The sequence below is a fragment of the Falco punctatus genome, assembly GCF_963210335.1.
Source record: "Falco punctatus genome assembly, chromosome: 1".
NCBI lineage: Eukaryota > Metazoa > Chordata > Aves > Falconiformes > Falconidae > Falco > Falco punctatus.
Genome location: NC_137580.1, coordinates 75,734,298 through 75,753,358, shown reverse-complemented (window position 1 = coordinate 75,753,358; position 19,061 = coordinate 75,734,298). Strand labels below are relative to the sequence as shown.

General features: G+C 49.2%; 1 protein-coding gene across 2 annotated transcripts in view; it reads left to right on the top strand.

Annotated features, from left to right (window-relative positions):
• Positions 1 to 86: 86 nt before the first annotated feature.
• Positions 87 to 19,061, top strand: part of REST (RE1 silencing transcription factor) — a 28,956-nt gene continuing 9,981 nt past the window's right edge. The window contains exons 1-2 of one of the 2 annotated variants that reach the window (XM_080397297.1): positions 87 to 12,610; positions 13,916 to 14,826. In XM_080397297.1, coding sequence (XP_080253423.1) covers positions 12,486 to 12,610; positions 13,916 to 14,826 — 1,036 coding nt within the window. In that variant the 5' untranslated portion in view covers positions 87 to 12,485. Of the gene's footprint in view, positions 12,611 to 12,659; positions 14,827 to 19,061 lie in introns of those variants that run through there. The other variant, XM_080397296.1, reaches the window with a different exon arrangement.

Sequence of the window (19,061 nt, the reverse complement as noted above, 5' to 3'; positions counted from 1 at the left end):
TTGTCTTTAAAGCACTATTTAAGACCTGCAGGGATGGCACTGTCTGCTTTTCAGGGTCAGCTCTGTCTCATTGTCCACTTTTCAGGTGGTATAATAACATCATTTACCCCCAGTTGCAGAGCTGCTAAGCTGCATATTGTTTTACTAGAACAAAACCAGACTGAGTTATTTTACTGGTTGGATTTTCAAAAGCAAAATAATGCGCCACATAAGGAAATGAAAGATTTCTTATAAATCAAAGTTTCACATATGTCTGCAGAAAAGCTCCGTTATGTCAGGGAGTTCCTGGTTTTACAAGGTAATTAGCTGAAGCTTTCAGAAGCAGTTACGATCGCTGCCGCTGTTCCCAGTTGTGGATGTAGCAGAGCTTTACCCTGGGGACAGCAGCTGATGGATCTGCTTCTTATACTGAGAATGCATCCCTGCTGAAGAGGGACATGGCCTGCTCATAGAGGCAGTTCAGCTTCTTGGCAGCGGTAAAGCAGGGTTAAATGGAGGCCTGCAAATTCTGATATAAAAGTTTCCTTGATCAGTGATAAGGATGTTGGTGAGGCTCCTGAATGAAAAGGACTTGTGGAAGAACTGATGCTTGTGAGAAATCTTAAGCTTCCTTCCTAAGCACCTGATCTGAAAGGTCCTAGTCTTCCTCCTCCTCCTCCCGAACAGAGTTTTTGGCAGTATCTTCACAGCAGCTTCATAGTTGCAAGGCATATGTAAATGCCTAAACTGTTAAATGCTGTTGTAGGATAATTGCAGTTCTGTTTGGCACCTTGGACTAGTTCTGCTCACATGCTGACATGGCTTACATCCTCACACAAAGCTAAAGCTCATTACAGGAACGAAACTCCTGGTTTTACAGCTGACTTCCCCTGAAGCATGTGATGAAAAGAAAAAAAAAGATGCACAGAGATAAGCTTTCTCTGTGCCGTTCTGTCTTGTGACTCGGCTCCCAGGTCAGATCTTCGCTAGTTCTGCAGACTGGCATGCTATGCAACTTGCTTTTTTCTCTGGGTACAAGGTGTGTGTTAGATTTACCAGCAAGGTGAGATGGTTGGTTGGTTTTCTTAATAAAAAATAATAATCTTCTGTGATCATCACTTTACATCATTAAGTTCCAAAAAGGAAATTAAGTCAGGTGGCATGATTTCCAGCACTAGAAGTTGTTGCCCAGAGAAATTGCTGGAATAAAGTAGCATGCAATGGCTGCCTGCACAGCTATGTAAAAGCTGAAAGCGCAGTATTTGTACACAGGCTGTTGTCCACTTAGCACCAATTACAAATGTTGTATTTTCCCCTCTGTAGTAAATTAGTATCAGTTCTTGGTATTTTCAGAGTATGTATCAACCAGTGATTCTGGCACAGAAATAGCCCAGCTCCTTCCAAACTGAAGTATATGAGCAAAACCACAACAGTTTTAAAAAAAAAAAAGTCTCACAGAGGTGCAATCTGTGCCAAGAGACAGTGCTGCTGTTTAGTGTTGTGTGTAATAAAACATACTGCTGGGTCCTTTGTTCTCCTTTCATACCTATTGGGGCAGTTCAGGGCTAAGTGTTGTGCAGGAGAGGCTCCATAACCCTCAGCATTTTGCCGAAACCTTCCTTTGTAGCCGATTCTCTTGTTTTTGCAAATTTGTGTCTGACACAGGTAAACTTCTCTTTCTGACATCTCTGTTTCTATTGCAGCTGTGTTTTGCTGGTGCTGATGAAAATAATCAGCAGACTGTTTATGTGGCCTGTATTTCTTCTCTCCCACAGTCTTCCACCTCTTACAGTTCCCCCTGTTCCTGCTGAGTATCAATGTTTCTTCAGTAGGGAAGCGACAAGCACTTGCAAAAAGTACATTGAGCTGGGAAGGACTGGAAGAGGTTGAGGTGAAGTCAAGGGAGCAAAATGTCAGGCTGCAAATTTACCTTTGTGGGCAGTATGTCTGTGAAAAACTTTTTCAGCGGTCTGTCAGAGAGACATTTTTGCCAAGGGTACAGTATTGGCAGCTGGTGGCTGGAGCAGGTCAAGGACTGGTGAACCGGCAGCATGGAGAAAACCTGAAAACATCCTCTCCATCCTACCTTAGGAATGACTAAGACTTGTACAACCAGGAAGCTGGCCTAGGATGTGCTATCTCAGCCATTCCACAGGCATGCCACTGCAAATCCTGCAGGTAGATGTGCGTTTAAAGATACCAGATGCTTCTGAAAATGCCACAATGCTATCGCCAAGCACAGGAAAGGGGACTTGGCCCTGCATCTGTGTGTTTTCCCCGCTGCAGTGTGTCTTGGAATGAACCAAGAAGGCCAGAAATGGGAAGAGCAGCGAGCAAGCATGGTGAAGGGTAGCAAGTTTACACCTGCGCTAGCCAAAGTCAGGCTTGCAGGTGGAGTCTTTGCCCCCAGTATGTCCTGCTGGATTGCTCTTCTTCCACAACAGCAGGAAATATTAGGCAGCTCTGACAGCAGTTGTGTCGGGATTTGTTTACTGGGGCTGAAAGTTTCATCCTGTATCTCTAAAGAAGTCCTAAGGGCGATTATCAGAGCTATGTGCTGACACCTTGTGCTCCGAGGGCCACCTGAGCCATAGCCCAGTTCAGTCTTCACCCACTGTGAAGTTTGGTGGGTGCAAATCACTGTCTGCTTGAACAGCAGTTCCTGCACCGGGAGTTGGTGCTTGTTCACTGGATTTGCTGTGACTTCCCCGGCACAGAGACTCTTGTGCAGTCTTTGCTCTCCAGCTGCATTTGGATGTCGTACAGGATCCTCTGAGATTTGGCCTTGAGATCATGGCCCCGACATCATGGCCCCTGCTAGCCATCTTTTGTATGTCTCCTGTACCCTTGTAATCAGCATGTGGACTTACTTATTGAGGCAGCACTGAAATTATCAGCAATCCAAAATACCTCTTGCTGCTGTAATGGGAGTTATTCATCTCCCAGTCAACTCCTGTAGTCATTTTTGTGTCATTTAGCAGCTGTAAATGCATCACATCTGCTTTAATGGACAGAAAACAATTATGGTTGAGGGGAAAATAAAAAAAAAAAATTAACAGATAAAATGTTGAGGTGGGACAGCTTTGCAGAGCTGACCTTCATGCTGGGAATACTTTATCAACATTCTTTTTCCAGGAGGAGGAGGATTACTTTATTGCTGTGGATTTATATAATACCACCAGTGCTTTCTGCACCACTCCAGCAAGAGTAGGAGACTTGGAACGGTAACAGGTTTGGTGTTCAATAAGGTCAGACCTGTTTGGGGGCTCTTTGTAGCTTGCAAGGAACTGGTAGCACTAACAAGTGGAGTTAGATCAGTGCAGAAATTCACGTGGTTGCAGCACAGAGAAAAAAAAACTGCTCTGTGCTGTTCCTGAAATTGAGGTAAAAATCAAGCTCAAAGCAGGCTGAAACAGCTCAGAAAGTTGTTCCTGTCTTTGCTTTGGAGTCAAGGAGATCCTGTTCAGCATAAATTGTCATCTGCTGCTGACACCTACTGTCAGCAGTGAAGGGCTCTTTTCCTTATGTAGGTAAATCCTGCATCCTCATCCTGACTACTGGAAAAGCAGCCAGCCCGCCTGGGTCACAGTGCAGTGTGATTCTCTCCTGGCAAGCTTGGGTGGTTAATTCTACTTGCTCTCCTTCATAACAGGCGGAAGGATTTATTTCCTTTTTAGCAAGGAGTGGAGGATTAGGCTGTAACTTAAGCGAATGTGTATAGAGCTGAAAGCGCAAACGTAAGTGATGAGAGGAAGACCACACTTGAATGAAGTAATCCAGTTTTACCCAAGGTACTAATACGTTTCTTTTAGTTCAACTCATGCAGCTGCTAAAGAGAAATTAGGTTTTGGACAGATACTGACTTTTACATTGCAAAGCTGCTTTGGGCATAACTAAGAAACAGAACTTTCTGCAGCAGCTGAGAGAGAAACACGAGAGAAACGTGAGCTGCTCCGACAGCGTTCAGCCTGAGAAGAGCAGGAAGAGCAAGGAGTTCCAGGCTGGAACCAGGGACTGTTTCTAGCCTGAACGTGCTGCAGAGGCATCTGTTCCTCTCCAGTCTCTGTTTGCTCAAGCACCTGAGAGGCCTCATGAAGCAACGAGTGCTACCACTTCACCTCAGCTTGGCAGACCTCCAAGCCGAGAGGCTGTGGGTGAGGGAAGGTTGTGTTTGATGACCTTTGGACAGCACGTCAGGAGAGGCCCAGGAAGACAGCTGAGCTATGGGAATGTTTTATGCCCTGGAATGACAAATAAAGCAAGGGCAAGGAACAATCAGCAACCTTTGAAAAACGATATGGGATGCTCTGGAGAAGGCAGTCGATATGCTGGAGCATGATGCTAAAGGAGCTGCATCCCCCGGTCTGCACGTGGCTTACAAGGACACTGTATGCATTCAGCTGCTGGGTCAGGCCAGCCCTGCCATTCTCTTCCTCTCCTTCCAAATGTATGGCCTAACCATACACATTTACAATTTTGCCAGCTCAGAGAGACATGCACCTCCAAATACAAACCCTCTGATTTAGGAAACTCCTTACCGCAGCATATTTTAGAGGCCAAAACCACAGATGAAATGGAAACGATTAGGTGATTTCTCAGAAAGTCAACACATCAGTGACTGAGCCATTATGTGACTTCTGGCTCAAAAATCCCTAGATCTTGAATTCCAGAAGCAGAAGGTGTTAATGGCCTCTATCAGAGTCCAGTATTGGGGTAGACAGAGCCTTCCTCCGAGGCAGCGTGACAGTTCTTACATCCTTACATACAAAGACAAGTCTCCTAGCACCACTTCCTAGTGCAGAAAGGTAATGCTAGCTGAAAAGCACTTTTCCCAGCGCAATGTACTGAAATTCTGCAAACGGCATGCCTGTAACTGCACAAGAGCTTTTGCTGGCATAGGTGGAAAGAGAGAAGAGTACAGGTATTTTGCATTCCTGACCCAATATATGTGCTGGGTAAAAAATTTAAATGTAGACCAAACTTCATAATAAAGTTCAGATGGTTGGCACCCCCTTACTCAGCATTTCTGTTAGACAGATGTTTTGAAGAAGCAGTTGCCCTTACTGCATTCAGACACCTTCACACTTTGCTAAACAAGTGTTAATTTTTCTAAAGTGTCAGACAAGGGCAGGTAACCTTACCATCTTCCAGGAAAATTTATGCATGAGACATTAATGTTAGGACTTTGATGATAAAGTAAAATCCACGTTCTTTCATCTCAGTAAGTGGCCTGATCACCCACTGAAATCGGGAGAAAAGGCATGGTTAACATTTTGGACGACTATGCCGTTTGTACCAAACATCCTAAATAAATGAAAAGCCAATGATGAAATACGTCGTTTGTGTTTCAAGAGATGGAGCTGTAGTCCGTGCTATTACACCATGCGCTGTTATTACAGTGGTCACGTAACATCTAGATCTAGAGAAGACAGACCTTAAAATGTCACAGATCTTAACAAATCTCATGGATCTTAACAAATGAAATCTCAGCACACTAGTCTGCTTTTCCACCCAGGACAGGGGGGTTGCAGGAGCTGCTTCTAGCCTTAGAAGTCTACTTTTGTAAGTCATGCAAGATCTGGAGGGAGAAATACCTTTAATTAGCGTGGAACAGAGCTTGCATTTTGCTTTTTCTTCACTATTTTTCTTCCATAAGCTTTTTCAGCTTATTTTTCCCTAACGATGCACCATGCTACTCAAGCCCACAGATTTCAGGTCACAACTGCATCTGTCCCCGAGAAGGTCTCCGAGCAGGCTGGCTGCCTGGCAAGGGGAGAGTTAACAGGACTGGCATGATTTTACTATCCTGCAGTAGTGCCTCAGGGCCCCAAGCCCAAACTGGGGGAGGAAACCCATGTACCAGGCTCGGGCGCTCCCCAGTAAGGCACCATCCCTGTGCAGCTGGTGCCCCAGACAAAAAGCTGGGGGCAGAGGTCGCCCTGCAAGGGGGGGAGGTGGAGGCAGGGAGGCGTTTTGTCCGTTCCTTCCCTACCTTGTGGGCAGTTTTGTTAGTCCGAGATGAGCTGCAGAGGTACTCAAAAGAAGAGTGAAAAGGGAGAGAGTCCTAACTGAACTGGGGTGTCTGTCTGGGAAGTGGCAGCTGGTGCCCAGAGCTGTCAGTTTGGGGCTTTTTGGTTTTTCAGGAAAAAAAAGGGGACACACACACACACAATAGAAAAGTAATTTTCTCTGCACAGAGCACTGAATGCTCCGTATTTAAAAGAAACGTTAGGCCTGGTTCAAACCTGGCCATTAGCCAGTATTGCACCGGTGCAGCTGCATCAGTGAAACCTCTGGAAACTGTGCTGCAGCCCCGCAGCTTACCCTGGGAACAAAACGGCAAAAAACACCCTCGGGGGCTTCGTCCAGCCAGTAAGCAGGTGTCCTGCCCTGTGTGCCTTCCCCAGTGCCGAAAGCCACAGCATCACCACCAGTGATGACCTTTGGAAAAGCCTGTAAAACTCCAGGGAAGAGCACACAGGGTGTGCTTGGGAAAATGCTCATCCACTTCACTGCTTCTGGGGGATTATTTCAGGCTGGTGAAACGATGTTTCTGTTGACTGAACAATTACCAGAGCCAAAGAGGAAAGGACACATAGCTTATGTGTTTAGCTAGGCCATGTTTTCAATTTTTCCCCCCGTCCCCGGTACAGTCGTGCTGGTGCAAACAGTGAAAGTTGGAGAGCTGGGCCGGAGTGAACAGGGACTTGATAGAAAGAGATACATCCTCATGTCTTCTGGAAAAAAACAAGTGGCAAAGACTTTTTACTGCATTTCTGCCTCTAACACTGGGTGTAGTTCTGTCTTACTGCACGGTTTCAGGTACCCTCCCCTCACCACTGTCCAACCCCAACCCCTTTTGCCCCTCGGACTGCAAAAGTAGAGCTCTCCCAGGGAGTCAGGCTCAGGGATAAATATTGCCTGGGTGTCAGAGGGTGAGCTTGCGCCCGCAGGAGGTGCGAGAACAGGCAGTGGCTGCTGTGCTGCGGAAGATGTGGCAAAGGCTCAGTGCAGGAGGGCATGGAGGAAGAAAGCACTCGATTAAAGATGGGGTGAACATCCCAAATGGGTTTGGCTGAGTGACACTCTCAAGGCAGCGGGCATAGGAAGCCTGGGGAGAAGCAGGCATGAGAGGACTGTGGGTTAAACCCAGAGGTGTTCAGGGAAGTTTGGTGGACCTGAGTGGAATAAGCCAGGCTCTTCCCAGCAGGAGAGTTACTGAGAGCAGGCGTGCAGCATGGAGTTTGACTTGCTGGGAATGAAGGGGCAACCAAGGGACAGGATCATGATCAGAACAGCTGAGCCCCACCACACAAGGAACCTCATGTTCTTTCTAAAGAGGGCCTTCCTCTTCCCTTATTCTTCCTCTTACCCAGTAACTGCCCATTACATCCCCTCTCCTCCCCACGTAATCCCTGTCGCTGTCAATTAGCCATGGCAAAGAGCTGAGGGCTGTTGCTTAAGAAACAGTTGCTCATCCAGATAACTGTTGTCAAACACCAGGCACACTATTTCCTACCCTGCCGTCGCCCAAGACAAAAGATGTACAGCTCCAAGTCCAGTTATACCAGTGCAATCTCCCCTGCTCCCATAAGAGAAAGGCATTTAAAAACAGGTTTATGTGTTGCAGCTGCACCTCTGTTCAGGCTGTAGCACTGTAACTCCAAATACAACATTACCCTCCCCTCCAAACAGTTACTCGGGCAACTTTATTTGTCCAGCTCAGAAGCCAGGAATCGCTGCAGAGGATCGGGTGCTGTGTGCCTAGCCCTGACAGCCAGCCATACAGCTTCCAGCTGCAAACTGGGGAGCAGGTTTTCCACAGCACTCAGTACCTACCGGCTCTCCCTTCCATGGCCTGAAATCATTTGGAAACCGCATAAATGGGAGCTGTGTAAGTCTGGTGGCACAAAATTAACCATTCCGAGCATCTTGCAATGAACTGGACTTGACAGCATGTGTTTGTGCCAGGTTTGTGCTCGGAGCCAGGTGGCCGTGGTGGGTGAGGTCCGGCAGTGGCAGCCTGAACACTGGATTTAACTGCTCGGTAAAATCACAGCCACAGCAGTTGATAACAGGCATACTTTAGCAGCCAAAAGGCATTTTCAAAAGGCTGTGTAAAAATAGGTAGAAATATTAAGCCTGATGGCTTTTAAGGAAATGCCCTGTGAGGAGAAAAATTATTTTCAGTAAGTACTTATCTCAAGAGTCTCTGCCTTATTTGAGCATGATATTTTGTACTGAATAAAATTATGGTTTTGCCAGTTTGCCCCTTCACAGTATCAACTCCTATCCAAGAAGGTAGCAAAGCCATAATAGATGCAATCTATTCTGTGTGCTTTTCTGAAAGAGCTTAAGAATGAGTAGCTGAGTCTCGATAACCATCTGTAAACTGGTATTCCCACAAAGTGACTCCGTATTACACTTGGTTTTAGGCAGAAGAGCTAACGTGGCATTTCCACTGACCCTGCAAGGTGAGATAAGTCAGCCTTGCTGACCAAAGAGGAGCTTTTTGCAGAGGTAGTTTTAATATGGGTTTTTTTTTTTACTGATCCTGTTCACCACACAGATGCAGAAACCTTCCTGCTGGAAGGAAGGAGGTGCCACAGCAGAATGGCTAGGCGTCAGAGAATTTTACTGACCATTAAAAAAAAAAAAATGTATTAGATTCTTGTCATCATGAGACCTGCATATTCTGAAAGCTGCAGAATGAGCTTCTTCAAAAGGATTAAAAGCAGAATTTCTGAAGTGCAAATGATGCTGCAAATGGCTTGAAATTTTGGCCCATTCTGGCCTTCAAACAGGAGATGTGTTTTAAGTAGCATATGACACAAAACAAAAAAAAAAGGAGACCTTTTTTAAACCAGGCGGCAATGCTTTTTCTCCACTAGCACCAAAAGAGAGTCCTCTTGGAGCACAATGCTGTGAAGCCTATGTATCCCGTGAGGCTCTGAATAGCTTTTTAGAAGTTAATAGATCCTACATTATATTTTTAAAGCAAGTGCTTGTAGGGTCTATTTTCCTGGCAGTGAAGCAATTAATATGTAAGTTTTTTAGAACATTGGAACCATAAACACATATTTACAACACTAACATAGACAGTTACAGCAAACTGGCATAGAGTACAAAAGTTGAGAAATCTGGTCAGACTGGTTTCTGAAAGGTAAAGAGATCTCTGTTGAAGTGATAAACATTAAAATACTATTAAGATAACACTAATAGTGGTGCTTTCAGAGAAGCCTAAGCAATCTGGTCACTCAAAAAAAACCAACAAAAAAACACAACAGATGAGGAAAACCAGGCTGTGAAAAAAAGCAACCCTGAACCAAAACAACTGCTTCCAGAGAATGAAGGGGGAAGGACACTTAAGTCAAATCCAATCGTGAAATTATACACAAAGGAAAGAACCTAAGCTCCCTTAGGAACCTTGAGTCATCTAAAACACTTTAACAGTTCTAAATGTGGTGCCTTTATTTTTGTAACAGATGGATGTTAATATTGCAGTATGCTTTCTATTACAAACCCAGTTTCGACTCCCTGCTTCCCAGCTGATCCAGAATGGAAACAATCCATCTTAGCGTTAACGTCAAGTTCCTTGTTTTGGCAGAAGTTTTTATTTACCATTGCATTTTTCTGCAGACATTACAGGCTTTGATGTGGATCATTTCTTTCAGGATACATATTCACTGCAGAATTATTTACATTCAAGCTGCTCGAAAGCATCCCAACCACAAAATAATTGCTGTAGCCACTTCCGTGTGCCACTAAGATTTCTTGGGGTGCACATGTGGGATTTTTTGGAAAGCACTGGAGAACAGCACTTGACTGCTGTCACAGCTGAGGAGTGGTGCAACTCAAGTTTTAACCTATAAATCTGATGGGGCAGCCACTAGAGTTAAGGGGGTTTGTGAATGGCTCAGACTTGACTTAGGGACAATGTTCAACTTAGAGCTCAAAGGAGCTTTTCACTGGGGAACGCATCTTTTGTGTGGGGCTGGGATAAGGAGAGCATTGAGCAAAGAGCTGTCTGTGAATAAGGCAAGTTCATCAGGAAGAGGGGTAGGCAACGGTGATGTCAAAAGTACTTACGGAAGCTAGACTAAAATTGTGTTGGATTTTGCAGAGCCAGGTATATTTTCTAAAATACAGCGAGTCGCATCCATGTATTTTGGAAAGGCAAAGCTTTGCTGTGAGTCTGTCCTCCCAGGCACTCGAGTTTCTCTGCCTGAAGAGCAGCTCAGGCCTGCTGCCTGTTAACACCAGAGCACAGCTGTGGTCTGAGCACCCCCGCTGCAAACTGGAGCAAAGCAGGAGGAAAGATGCATGGAGGTGGCAAAAGCACGATGCTTTGGCAATAGACCTCAGGTCAAGATTTTAGGGGGACCTCTTTCAAATAAATCTGTAACATAGTATATATAAAAATTTATATAAATATATATAAATCCATCCCATGTCATACCTGTATTACAGAGTTCCTCTTCTGGATGAAGGAAATGACAGGCAGGCATATATGGAGGCTGGAGAAAGGGGCTTGCCCTTGGGAACTAGAAATACCTAAGTAGAAGCAGGGCCAGCTGGGAAGATTTGCAAGCGCAGAAACATTTCTGTAATGGCTAACAAATGAGTTTTGAGGGTGTGCAGGGGAATTATATGATGAAGAAACTCTTCTAGAAATGTGAATTGTAAAAGGCGTTTAAAAATTTTTTGCAAGAGGTGGGAAACATCAAAACACCGTTAAACCAATCTAGAAAATGAAGCCTCATTGAAATAAAATTACATTCTTAGGTTATTTACGTGCTTTGCGGAGTTTGACTCAGAAGGTTTCTGAAAGCTGGAAGTGCCACATTACAGCCGAATTACACTGAAGTGGTGCAAGGGTCCATTTTTATATTTCCCTGGAAAAAACTCCCAAACCTGCCGCATAAAGCCCAAATCACCACAGGTCTTCACCAGACACTGAAAAGAAAGATGCAAATAATTGAGCTGTGATCAAACCACGGCAGGGTTTTAAGCCAAAGGGTGTGTGGTGGCAAGGAGGGTGCCCAGGCACACCCCGAAGCCCTGCTGCACAGGCTAGGAAGGTTACTGCTCGCCATCTGCCACCGTACTCGTCATGCTTTGGGGCGAGCTTTAAAACCTTGATGTTTGCCTAAAGAGCGATTTAAAGTAATTATGTGGGCTTGGATTCTGATAAACACGGGTCGAAGTGCCTCTGGAGGAGTTAGCAGGCTGTAGTCTCCATCCCGCGGTCTGGTACTCGCAGCCTGACCCCGGCACCTGTACGGTTCGATTAAATTAAACACGGTGCAGTCGCTTTGAAGCTGAAGCCCTCGACCTGGCCTTAAAGCCCCCGGGCGGTGTGTTCTGTGCTGGTCTTTACTGAACAACCACTACAACTCCCCCCCAGTTTTCAAAACCCAGGGAAGAAAAGGGCGTATGAAATCCCTCAGCCAGCCGGGGGAGAAGCCACAAAATGTTCTGCAACTTGACTTGACACACCACGGGGCCTGGGAGTATCGGCAGCTCAGCTGAGGTGGAATTGCTGTCGGGATATGGACTAAACAGGAACAGAGCAGGGATGCTCGTGAGATATCCGCTTTAAATATCCGCTAAAACATCTTTGTCCTCCTTCATTGCCAAGCTTTGAGTTCTCTACTGCTTTCCGTACCGAGATCAAAACCCTCCTGTGCTTTCCCCGGCCCCGGAGAGCTTTCCCCGCCCAGGGAGGCCGCCCGTGTGCTGCCCGCGGCCCGGTGCAAGGCTGGCTTCAAGCTGCCCGACGGAACATGGAGGGTTCGGTTTCCGTGCACTTCCCGGTGGTGCCGGTTCGTTAAGCACCGGGCTCCCGCCGAAAGGCTCCGGAGCTCCAGTCGGCTCAGCCTGAGGAAACTCAGGCCCAGCGGGACTCTTCAGACCCCGGCGCGGGCCCGGGAGCGGAAAGCACCACCCGGGCGCCGGGGTTCCCCAATGGGGACCGGAGCCTCCCGGCGCGCCGGCGGGGCCGGCGGCTTTCCTGGCGCTCCCCGCTGCAGGGACCCGCCGCCCCGGGTCTCCTTCCCGGTTTCGGAACAAAGAGGCGGGCCCCGCCGCGGGGGAGCTCCGGGGGAGGCCCGCGGCCCCACGGCCGCCCCGCGCTGCCAGGGCCGCGGCCCGCCCGGGCGGAGCGGGGTGGGGGCGGCGCCGGGGGCAGCACCTGGCGCGGCCGCCCGGCCCTGCCCGCCCCGCGCCGGACAAAGGCGGCCGCGGTCAGCCCGCCGCGATCGGCCCCGGGGACGAACCGGCACCGCGGGCAGGGGCCGCCACCGGCACCTCGGGGGGTGGGGGCTTCCCCCGTGTGACCCCGCGGCCCGCCCCGCTCCCGGGTCACCCCATCGGCCCCGGCCCAGCCCGCGCCAGGGCCCGCGCCCCCTCCCTCCCTGGCGAAGGCCGGGGGCGGGGCGGGGCGCGCGGCGCCGGTGGGGGCGGGCGGGGCGGGGCGGTGCCGCCGCTGCGCGCTGTGTGCTGGAATGCGCGGCGCCTCCCGCCGCGCCGCCGCCGCCAGCAGCGCCTCCCCGCCTCGCGCGCGCCCGGCCCCGCGCGCCCCGCCCCGCGCCCCGCAGCAGCCGCGCGGCCGGGCGGCCCCGCGCCGCCGGTGAGTGCGGCGGGGCCCGGCGGGACCCGGGCCCGCGGGAGGGGGGAGCTGGGCCGGGCCGGGCCGGGCCGGGCGAGAGGCGCTGTCCAGGGCTGATCTGCGGCCGGCCGGCGGGCGGGCGGGCGGGCGGGCGGGGGTGGCCGGGCCCGGCGGGGCGGGCCGGGCCGCGCCGCGGGGGGATCAGCACCACGGCTAAGGAGCCGTGGCCGCCGCCTGCCGTCGCGCCGGCCGCGGGGGCGCTCGCCGGGCCTCGCCGCCGCCGGAAGGCGATGCCGCCGTCGCCGCCGCCGGCCGGGCCGGGCCGGGCCGGGCGCAGCCCCAGGCCTCGGGCCCGGGCGGAGGCCCGGGGCGCCGCTCGCCCTCCCGCCGCCGGGCACCGGGTGGGCGCGGCCGCGGTGACCTTGCCGGTACCGAGCCGCTTCCCCCGCGCCGCGCCCCAGCCCCGGGGCCGCTGCCCTGCCCTGCCCTGCCCGCCGCGGGGGGGAGGAGGAAGCCGAGCCCGTGCCTCTCCTCCCGGCCCCGGGGCGGGCGGCAGGGGGAGCGGCGGGCCGGTCGTGCCCGGCCAGGCCCCCCGGCGGCGGCGGCGGCGGCGGGCGGGCCGGGGGCGGCGCGGGGAGGGCTGCTTTGTGTGGGCAGGCAGAAAATGGCCGCATGCCTGGCAGGGAGGGCGGCGGCGGCGGCGGGGGCATGGCCCGGCCCGGCTCCCCCGGCCGCCTCCCCCGGCGGATGTGCGCCGGGGCCGCGGGGGGGGAGCGGGCGGCGGCCGTGCCGGGCCGCCCCCTTTTGTTGGCGGCCTTGGGCCCGGCGGGGTCCCTGGGCGGTCGGGAAGGGCCCTCGGGGGGGCTCGACGGCCTCAGCACCCACCCGCGGGCGCCTGCGCCGCCCCCGGTGTCCGACATGGCGGGCCCCGCGGGAGCTGCTGGGTCCCGGCCGCCCCGTGGGAGCGGGTAGCGCTGCCGGGCGGCCCGGAGCCCGGCCGGGGCCCTGCGGGACCAGGGACGTGGGGTCCCGCTGTCAGCGCCCCCCCACCTGGCCTCCGCACGGCGGGGCCCTGCACCCCTCGTCGGGCGGAACTGGACAGCCCTTGTGGGGGAGGAACGGGACCCCCCCGCCCCCCCGATGCCGAGCGTGGCCTGTGGGAGCGGGGAGGACCCGGCCCCGCGTTCTGCCTCTGCCGGCCCGGTGCCTCGGCCCGGAGGTCTCGTTTTCTGGTGTTACCTGGAGGGCAGCTTGGGTAGCACGAAGCAGAGGGGGCTTCTCTGTCACACTGGGGTACTTACCGGTGCGCCTTTTCTCTTCCAACAGAGTTCCTGCCATGGCAACTCAAGTGCTGGGACAGTCTGGTGGCAACAGCCTCTTTCCTGGCAGCGCTAATATCGGCATGGCATTGTCCAATGACATGTATGACTTACACGACCTTTCCAAAGCTGAGCTGGCAGCTCCTCAGCTTATTATGTTGGCAAATGTGGCCTTGACAGGAGAAGTCAGTGGCAACTGCTGCGATTACCTGGTTGGGGAAGAGAGACAAATGGCAGAACTGACAACGGTAGGGGACAGCAACTTCTCAGACAGCGATGGAGAGGGTATGGAAGATACCCAGGCTGCGGAGAGTGACCGCGAGGCACCTGAAAACGTGGAATTAAGCTCTCTTGACGTTCCTTGTGCAGAAACCCAAAGTCCAGCTGTTTGCCCCCCTCCTAAGGCTCCCAGTGTGGACAAAGATGTCTCACTGGAAGTGCTGGGTACTCCAGAAAGCACAGAGGACAAGTGTAAGAGCTTGAAGAGCAAGCCATTCCGTTGTAAGCCTTGCCAGTATGAGGCAGAGTCTGAAGAAGAGTTTGTGCATCATATCAGGGTTCACAGTGCTAAGAAATTCTTTGTGGAAGAAAACGCAGAAAAGCAAGCCCAGGTGAAGGAGTCTGATTCTTGCACTGCAGAAGAAGTGGATTTCTCTAAGGGCCCAATCCGTTGTGACCGTTGTGGCTATAACACTAACAGATATGATCACTATCTGGCTCACTTGAAGCACCACAACAAAGCAGGGGAAAATGAGAGAGTCTACAAGTGTACCATATGCACTTACACTACCGTCAGTGAATATCACTGGAAGAAACACCTAAGAAATCATTTTCCCAGGAAAGTGTATACCTGCTCACAATGCTCCTATTTTTCAGACAGGAAAAACAATTATATTCAACATATTCGAACTCACACAGGTAAGTCTTTTAATCTTCTTTGATTTAAGCGTGGTAAAGAGTACTGAGAAACTGATAAATGAAGCAAGCCCAGAGTCATCTGTTTGCAAAGTTTGTTCCACCCCGATAAAGCTTCGTGCTCTCTCTTGGTGCTACCAGATTAATACCTTGTGGAAGTGTGGATTTGGTTTGAGCTCCAGTCTGCAGTCTTTGAGGACTGAGAAAATCTCTCCGTGTCAGGGGCCCAAGAGGAGATGAAGAGCATCCCGTTTAGTAATTTTAAGCCAGTTTTTTGAAGGGGGCATGACAAAGTGTGCCTGTGATGATTGTCAGGGTCCACAACACAAAAGCCCAACGCATTGTAAAAACAAAACAGGCAGGTTGACAAAAGGCGCCTGAATCCCATGGGTAGTTTTGGAAATGGTATGTTCAGACTGAGCTGAAACTCTACTAAGCTGTAATTACAGAGAAGGAAGAGCTGATACACAGACTGAAAGGAGCCCTCCACCATCTACAAAGTCAGAATAGGAGTTGAATAGTGTTGCCAGTGAATTAATTCCTCTTAATGTACAGGGGCCCCATTTTTTCTAAGGTCTGCATCAGTGCAGTAGCCAGAAGTAGACACATAACTTTTGTTGGCCTATAGGAAGCCCTCGAGGGAGTCTTTGGCCTGATTTCCTGTCTTCTGCTAACACCGGTTTGTAATCTCAGGGGGAAGCGTGAGGCCCCCTTCTACTCTGGTTTATACCAAGCGGAGTCGGCGGACCTCCAGTGTTGTTGCCGTCTGGCGAGCTGGGGCCACAGCTGGTTTAGGAAGTACCTTGCTTTGTATCAGAGCCTCGCCAGCCTCTCACGTGGGGAGTCCTGGAGCATACCCAAACTTGAGACTCCTCTCTAGAAGAAGATTTAGTAGCCACCTCACCTCTTCAGGTGGTGAGGTGCACTTGCTTTGCCTCCTGACCCCTTCTGTGGAAGCTGGAGGGCAGTTCAAACCTTTCTTGCAACTTCTCAGAAGCTTTTTATTTCCACCTTGTCGAGGCTTTCTGAGGAGAGCTCAGACTTGCCAACCATCTTCTAGCGTGCTGACCTGGCCCGGTTCCTCTTTATTGTAGGCTGTGCTGGCTGAGCGAAACACTGGGGAATTTCTCCTTTGAAGTCATGTTTTGTCACAGCAGTGACATGAATGGTTTGGAGGCTTCAGTTCGGTTGTCTGCAGCTGTCTGGAAGGGGAGGGCAGTACTCGGGCCGCCTCAGGGCTGGGCTTGAGCTCAAGTGTGCAGAAGTTTGTGTTCGTCAGCATGCTTTGGTATCTGCTTTGACGGGGTTGGGAGGGTCTGCTGGGATTTTTAGTGCGTTAAGACATACTTTTTTCTCTTGACAATAGCCACGTTTAGAGAATACCATCCATTTAAAAATCAGTCCTGTCTAAATACTTTCCCCCCAAAAAAGTAAACGAAGATTATTGTGAGAGATGTTAGGAAAATGGTGTGGTTTATATCCTCTGGTTTGTTTTCTTTGTTTGTATTGTGGGAGATAACAGGAAAGAGACCAGGTAAAACTGACAAAATTACAGGAGGAAACCCTAAATAAATCTTACAGGGAACTCTTGGCCAAATGTAAGCCTATCCTGTGGTGCCTGTCTGTTTTACATTTGTCTCGACTTCAAATTCATCCCTGCTTGTGTTTGTACACGGCTTTAGGTTCCCCCTCTGATCTCTGGAAGTTCTTGTTGAGTTTTACAGGAACTAACCATAAAAGCATGTTTGCTGAGGAAGTGCTCTGTTATCACTGCATTTCACCAATTTACCAGGGAACTGTATTAAAATTTTAAAAAAAAATTTCAACCAAGTTAAATTGTGTGGGATATTGTTCAGTTCCTCTTTTCTCCTTTAAAAATAGTGGTGCCGTCGAGGTTTCTTGTTCTTTGGTTTGCCACGTCTTTGCATTATTTTAATTAAGCTGAAATGAGTGATTATGATTTCAGCATTCTTTAGTCTACCCTGGTAGTTGTTTCTTTGCTAGCTCTTAACTAAAAATTAAGATCTTTTAGCCAGTTCTCACTTGATAAAAATCTTTCATGTATGTTAGTAGACTGATTTAGGAATGTGCCTTGTTTCCCAGTAACACTAATTTTGTGGAGAAGAGCTAAGGGAAGAGTATTAGAAGAATGAATAAGCTACAGGCAGTTATGTTTATATGCCAGGCTCAAAGTTTCTGATGGTATTAATGTGTAATCGATTGCCTTAAAAAAACACAAACAAATCCACAATACACAACCCCCCCCCAACTATCTTCTAAAAAAACAAAAAAAAAACACCCACAGATTTTATAGTCAAAAGTATTCGCAGACTGTTAATATAACAGTACTGAATTTTATAAAACCCGAATGATTCTAAAATATCTTTGGATTATAGTTTTCATTTAAATCTTAAGAAAAATATTTGTTGGAGAAGGGAGGGGTCATACATACTTAATTTTCTTCCTATGTTATGGGTTCAGAATGTTAAGAAGAAAGCTGGAATTGTTTATTTGGTTTCCTGATTGCCAATAGGTGAAATAATTTTGGATAGATGCTTGTATTTCTCTCCTATTTTTTGTACTTCACCTGACTTTCTCTCTGTGGGAAAACCCCTCCTTGGAGATAATTGGTTTCTGCCGTGTTTGAGCTATCCATTTTTCTGAAACACTGACTGTACAGAGTACAGTTTCACAGGATCAAATGCTCTGCTGCTGCTGGAGAAAGGCATTCTCAGTTTCCTCCCCGTATCCTGGGACTGGTTGATTCAGCTCACTAAAATGGCAGTAAAATACTCCTTTCCTCTTCCTCAGGTTGATTTTTCTGCTGGTTAGTGAGCTGAATCGACTAAGGACACATACAAATGCCAGAGCTTGCGGCCAGGGGCAGGGAGGGAGGGTTGCATGCTAGTACCTTGCTTGGTGGGAGAAATACCTATCCTCTGCCTGTTCGGGACCACAGGAAGGCAGGCAGAAGTTACCTGCTTTCCTGCTGTTTGCATCCCTGTTGGCAAACAGGTGATTGTGAACCCGCCCTGTCATGGAAGATAACCTTGTGCCTGTGGCAGGCTGCTGACAAATATGGGGGACCTTGGGCAGGGGTGGTTTCAGGACCCTGCAGTTGGTCATGAGCTTGTCAGCTGGGAAAGCTACATCTGGAAGAGCCTGTGTGCTGCCCAGGAGGGGGTGGCTGCAGATGTTCAGGGCTGGTGGGGCAGAAAGATCTGTCCTTGTGGCAGGGACAGATCTACCTGGACTTGTTTGTGCTAATTAGATACGTTAGACCAAGATTTGACTTGATTTACCCTATCATCCACACTGCTGATCCTGGAACTGTACTATATGCAGGACAGTGCAGCATTGTTCTCTATTTTTTTCCAATTTATTTGTTAGAAGCAATTTCTAGAAAACATCTTATTTACATAGCCCTGCAGATGATTTTTCAATTACATCTACTTCAGGCAGTCACAGGGTGTTCAGTGCCTAGCTTTGGGCTGTCTTTTTTTGGTTGTCATAGGGGATCTTTCTTGCTTGTCACTGTGTTGGAAGTCTGGTGGAAGCAGTTTCATTTCAAGCAGACAGAACTTTTAATGGCATTATAGAGAGATGATCTTAAACTTGTTCACTGGTGTCAGTCTGCCTGTTCACTTGCATAGAGTTAAGTGCCTGCTTAAGCTTTTGCTAGGTTGGGGCTTATTGAAGTGTCTTGTGGAGAGGTTTTTTTGGTGGCTTGTTTGCATATAATGAGCTTGTAAAATGACAATAAAAATCCTTTGGGGAATAGCATTTTATAAAACAGCCCTTACAATGTAGTCAGGCATTTAATTCTCAAGGGGCAAAAACACATTTTGGATTAATTGCATTCATCATACTTTAAATCTAGTACATTTTGTTGCTGTGCCCTATATAAAATACCTGAAAGAAAGCCTTTTCCACATTCCTGAGATTTTAGGTAACTTTAAAGACAGGAAATTTCAGGTAATGGGAAGAAGACCTGACTGAATATTTCCAGGACCTTTGGCCGCATATTTTCAGATTGTAAGGAGTCATTTAAAAACAAAATAATTTCTTTATAACGAAAGGACTACCCTTCCCTTGTACATGACAATCTTATTATGTGCCTTGCACCAATCTTCCACCTTGTTTTAACTTGTAGGGGGGTGGGGTGGGGGATTATGGTAGTTAAGGTGAATTTACCTTTAAACTGCTGATCTAATCAAGAACAGTAGTCTAAATGTTTG